Source organism: Punica granatum, chromosome 1, assembly GCF_007655135.1.
Source record: "Punica granatum isolate Tunisia-2019 chromosome 1, ASM765513v2, whole genome shotgun sequence".
NCBI lineage: Eukaryota > Viridiplantae > Streptophyta > Magnoliopsida > Myrtales > Lythraceae > Punica > Punica granatum.
Window position 1 is genome coordinate 40,072,238 of NC_045127.1, and position 5,957 is coordinate 40,078,194.

Genomic DNA, 5,957 nt, shown 5'->3' on the forward strand with positions numbered 1-5,957 from the left:
GCGAGCGTGAAAACACATGAATGTGTTTCTCATTTCTTATATTGAGGGTAGATATTTTCATGTTTAGGTCTTTTCTGATATGTTTCGAACTTTCACACTCTCTGTATCTCTCAAACACTCAATACAATGAAATCTTTGTTGTTTTGTTGTACTTGAAGGATTGGACAGTGCTTGCAGTTATACAACACTAACATAGAAAGAAGATGGGAACAAAATCGGCTCTAGCCGTCTCTTGACATCATCCTATTGTTAGTACTCACTCGTGCTTGGGAAGAATCCTAGTGGCTAAATCCTTGGGCCATGTAATCATCTGAACATCATCAATTACATCTTTCCACGACATCTCTCCTAAACCTAGCTGTCGACTATACCTATGGACTTCCGAGGCCGTGGCTCTACGCTCTAGCATGGTGAGGTCGGCTGGTAGTTTCACTACTAATTTTTTGGACTGCACCCTAGCACGCCTAGTAACACCCTAATCTCATAAGATATTCACCTAGCCGGCTTCGAAAATGGGATCGCATGATTTTACGCGAAACAGAATTGGACTAGAAACTGTCAAATATTTATGTCCATTTTTACCAAATATGCCGATGTGGCATTTAACATAGCCACAAGGCTCAATAAATCTGATTGGGTGGGTCCCAATGTCAATTTTTAATTATAAATTATAAATTTAAAAAAAGAATTTGAAACCTCATTGAGGGGAGGAGGGGGCGACTACGATGGCCCCACTGGCAATCTCTAACCCTACAATTAGGGGAGTTAGTAAAAGTCCGAAAAATTGAAAAATCGAACAACTCAAACCTAGTCAAATCGAAAAAATCGAACTCGAAAAACCTAATAGACATTTTGGGGGTTTATTAGGGGTAGAAAAAATCGGGCACCGACCGGTGTAACCCGGCGGTACTCAGAACCGCGCAATTTATATGTATATATGTGTTTTATAGATTACTTCCACTTATTTTTAATTTGAAAATCCACTATTCTATTCAAATTTCTAAACCCTAATAAGTCCTAACCATCCTTCTTCTTCTCAGTTATGACTCCTTCCGCCTCCTCTGCTCCTCCAGTCTATCCAATCAGTAAAGCAAGCTCATACTACCTCCCTGGTAAGTCACTATTTTTTCTTTGCTCTTCTTTGTTTTTCTAATATTACTGATTTCTTGATTATATAACTAATTGATGTTTGTGGATTGTTTTGCCTTTAGACGAATCAATGAATGACTTCAATGACATGGAACATATAGTCTCTTTATTTTCCATCCTGATGTAACTCGAAAATACCGAACTATGAGTGGTCGATGTTTTATACCATCAAATGGTTTTCGGGTGGTTTTTCTGTTTTGAAAAAACCGGTCCGAAGTAATCAGGGACCGAAATTTGTAGATAAACCCACCAGTTTACACTCCTACCTACAATCGGGGTCATCGACAAACTCAGTAGTCGCGGGTAGCCGCACAGCGTTGGTGGTGGCCTTCGGTAAGGCCTGCAGAATCGTCAAAGTAAAAGTAAAAGGAGGGCAGGCTGCAGGGCCTTGTCGGGACCACCATCCGACCAATTGGGATGGCTAGCCATAGCGGAAGCAAGGTTTTAGATATTGGTCTGTAACGGCCATAATGGCCATTACGTATCGGCCTGTAACGATAGCGTTACAGGCCGATATATCAGTCAATTTTGTTTTCTTGCTTGTAACGGCCGTAACGCTGTTACGTAATGGATGAAATATTGGCATAGCCGATACGACCGTTATTTACTCTCTTTTTTTTTTAATCAATGTTGCACTTTCAATGGAAGATCAGTGGAAGCAATGGAGTAATTATTGGCTATGGAGTGAAAAGATAATCCATGGAGTTATGAGAGAGAAAAAATGAAGAAAGTGTATAAATTATACATATTTATAATCATTAAAATTTGATATGGTTGATATTACTAGAATGCAAGAGTAATGTTATATCTAAATGTTATCATTTTTGAAAGCTTAATAAAATTTCTATCCACGACGCCGTTACATAGTACCGTGATTGTTCAAAACTATTATAATTTCAACGCGATCGTTACACTACCTGGGATCGTGATTTATATCCATGAGCAGAAGTTGCCATCAACCCTAATTAGAGGGGCGGTGGCCGCCATAGAGGTCTCCATTGTCGAAATCGAGAGGACACCACAACTTGGGGTCTCTCGGTTCCATTTTGTGGGGCCACGATCGCGGCCACCACATTCTCAATTGGGGTCACGGTTGACCTCTATCAATCGATTTGTGGGGCCAATCACAACCACCACCTCCACAATCGAGGTTGTCGGTGTTTATAGAGGTTGTCAGTGATCCCAATTGTGAGGGTGGTGGTAGCGATCATGACCCCACAGATCGGAATCGAGGGAATCCCAAATTTTGGAGTTCGCTAACTGCAAATTCTATGGAGCCGGCCACCTCAACATGGGGCAAGCGGCTACCATCGAGACACCCACACCGTCTGAATCGAAAGAATTCCAACCACCGCCAGCCCCCTTTCCTTTGTGGCAAATTTTTGTGGATCTTAATTAATGTATCACTCCTTAAAAAAGTAGACTAATTCTTCCATCCCATTCATCTCCCTCTTATTCTTATTGGTCTACAAGAATGTAGCAAATGAAAAAAATATCCAATGGGATTGTAACAGCACATGGATAGCAGCTAACTAATTCGTATGTAGAAGAATTTTAGTAAATGGACAATAACGGATCCCTTCGTTAGCCAAAATAGCAACAGAGATAACAGCGTTGGATTAGCTTCCTATTAATATTTGCCGCCAAAATACTCGGCCAACCCCAACGCAGCCAACTCCACGGAAGCTCCGTTTCCTTTCCGTCTTTTTGCTCTGTTTATTGCCGAGAAAATCTCAAGGGATTACATCATTTGGAAAAGTAAAAGAAACAAAACATTAAGCCAGAAGAATCCGAAGCGGAAACGGAGGAAACGATGTTGCATGTCTCCGATCCTGATTGGTTTCTCATCTCATCGGCTTAGGATCAAACAGAGACGATGGGGATTGCAAATGGGGACTATATACGTGTGGAGGAAGGTTTGAACCGGTGTGTGAACGGAGAAGCCGCAGTTCCAAACCCGAGGAGTACGGGGGGTGGTGGTGGGCTAAGGTGATCGCATTATGCAGCTTAGCGGGTCTTTTCGTCGTTGTTCTGTCGAAATGGGTTGGACCCCTCATCATAAAGAAGGTAATCAATCCAGTAATAATTTAATCCCATGCAGCACGTCATTTCGTTTTTCGTGAAGCACAAATAATGAAAATCGTTTGTTTTTTCGTTACTGAATTCATCAACCATCGAACGAGATCTCAGCCCGAAGTACGAAACATAGAGAAATTAGCGGCGTTTCATAATTCTGGTATTGCTGGACATGGAATAAATTAGCACGCAAAGGAATTGTTGCTTAGAGGTGTTAATGATGTTGAATTTTCACTGTTTTCAAGAATACCAATCGGGCTGGAACATGTGAATATGATATCATGGAGTGGCCGCATTGATCGATCTTGGATCTAACTTTTTTGGATTGATCTGTACATATATGGTTATGATAAAACCTCCATTAATTTTTGTAGGTGGTGATCCCGTTTACAAAGTGGGAGACGCGAACTCTCGATGCTCCGGTACTAGCATTCGTAATCTTTGCTTCCATTGCGCTATTCCCCACCATTCTTTTGCCGACTTCACCATCCATGTGGGTGGCTGGGTTGTCCTTCGGGTACGGGTTCGGTTTCTTACTAGTCATGGCTGGAGTGGCGATAGGCATTACGTTACCCTATTTCATCGGCTCTCGGTTTCAACTCAAAGTCCATGTGAGTTGGCTAACACTGCTTGTCAGATATTCAGGTGCCTGTTTCTCCTTCCAAAAATTGTCAAGACTTGCTTTCGGGATCAATTCTGAAATTGTTTCAAAGCAGCTACCTGAGTTCGGCTACCGGTGGATGGATCGGAATCTAGCTGTTGGAATGCTAGAAATGGCCGGCAAAAGTCTTAGTTTTGAGAGAAAATCCAGCTATATCCACATGGAAAACATGAAAAATGTTTCATTGAAACAATCTCTTAAGAAAATTTGCGAACTAATCAGCAAAACTTGCTTTAATCTAGTGAGAGCATCCACTCAACCAACTTTCCCTGATAGATATTCCATAACATCTTTCATACTCATTTTGCAACGACTTATGATGCAGAAATGGCTGGAGAAATATCCCGAACAAGCTTCTGTGCTAAGATCAGCAGGTGAAGGGAGTTGGTTTCATCAGTTTAAAGCTGTCATGCTCATCAGATTATCTCCGTTTCCGTATGTTCTTTTCAACTATGCTGTTGTTGCTGCTGACATCGCATACAGTCCGTACTTGCTCGGGTCATTGGTGGGGACCATCCACGAAGTTCTCTTGTCACTCTACAGGTACAGTAAATTGGAACTATTATTATACAGATAAATTCTATTAGAAACAAATTTTCCAGTTTATTTGTGAAATTCAATCATCGTTTTCGTTTCATATTGCTAACTCGATCGAGTATATGTTTCTCAACAGTGGGATTCTAATGCGGGCACTCGCAGAGGCAGCAGACGACAAGAAAGTCCTGGGAAAGCCACATGCAACGTTCAATACTTTCGGGTTCTGCGCAGGTTTAGTTGCCATGGTATTGGTTGGAATTTGGGTAATGATGAGACGATCCATGGCGGAGAGAACATGAACAGGAAGAGGAGTCACTATTGGAGTAGAGAAGGCATTGATTCGGTTTAGTTCAGCAGGCTTGTTCTATGGTGCGACATGGAAATGGCAAAAGGATTCATGGACTGTGGAAAATGAGCAAGAAAACATAAATCAATCGACAAGAACCATGAATTTTTGGGTTTGGGGCACCAGTGTTACGCATTTTGCCTCGTAAATCAATCAACATGCATCTTGGCATTTGGAGCATCGAGAACGCTTATTTTTCCGATAAAATTCGGAGTTTAGATAAGAGATTGGAACTGAGAGATGGAAGACCATTGACAGGACAATGTGCAAACTCCTTGAAACGGAAAGGGAATGCTTTATTTATTACAGTTCCCTGACAACACACCTTTAGAACTGCAGATGAACAAAATTGTACGACTTAGAAATTTTCCTTTTGGTCCGTCACTGAAACTTTGCCTGCTCTTGTCGATAATGCAATGCAAGGTCATTGTTAACAAAGAATGCTCAACCTTTTCGCTGCCCTTTCTGTTGTGCCAAGGGAAAAATGGGTTTTCACAATAATCTTCCAAGTGATTGTGAAATGTGAGGTTCTACAAGCTCTCCCGCTTTAGCTTCAAGGGATATTTCGGAAGCTTAAAATTGAGAGAATTAGAATAGGAACAGGGGAGGCAATTAAAATTGAGATTCGGATAGAAATTTTTCATTTTCATTGGTTCTTGAAATAATTATTAGAAGGTGAAAATGTTAGAAGCATGGACCAGTCACTAACCTTAGTCACGTTCTTGTCGTTGTGCTCTTCTTTTGATAGTTACTTAAGTTAGTGTGTTTGTGTTTGAATTTCAAAATAACTAGCCATAGGAAATAGTTAGTAGTTGTTTCTATCTATTTATATCTAAGAAGTGATTGAAAGGTTTCTGTAATGGTGAATCATTAAATAAAAAAATCGTTCATCATCCACTCTATCTTCTGTTCTTCTCTTCTTTTTGTGTTAAGTGTTGCATAACTGCAAGCACTGTGAAATCCTTCAAGTACAAGAAACAATAGAGATTTCATTGTATTGAGTGTTTGAGAGATATAGAGAGTGTGAGAGTTCAAAAAATAACAGTGGTATCAACGCATTGAGAAGATCTTAAGGGTTGTGAGTATGGCTGCATCCGTGCCTGGATTCTCAAACATATCTCCACCAGTTTTCGATGGAGAAAATTATCAAATCTAGGAAGTCAAGATAAAAGCATTTATGGAAGGAGT

The 5,957-nt window shown here is 40.7% G+C and overlaps 1 protein-coding gene across 1 annotated transcript; it reads left to right on the plus strand.

Annotated features, from left to right (window-relative positions):
- Window positions 1-2,988: 2,988 nt before the first annotated feature.
- LOC116205985 (Golgi apparatus membrane protein TVP38-like) lies at window positions 2,989-5,536 on the plus strand (the record flags this gene model as incomplete). The annotated part of the gene is made up of 4 exons (XM_031538706.1): window positions 2,989-3,216; window positions 3,600-3,836; window positions 4,212-4,429; window positions 4,560-5,536. Coding segments are annotated over 4 exons (846 nt in total), but the record flags the coding sequence as incomplete, so codon positions are not given.
- Window positions 5,537-5,957: the final 421 nt, after the last annotated feature.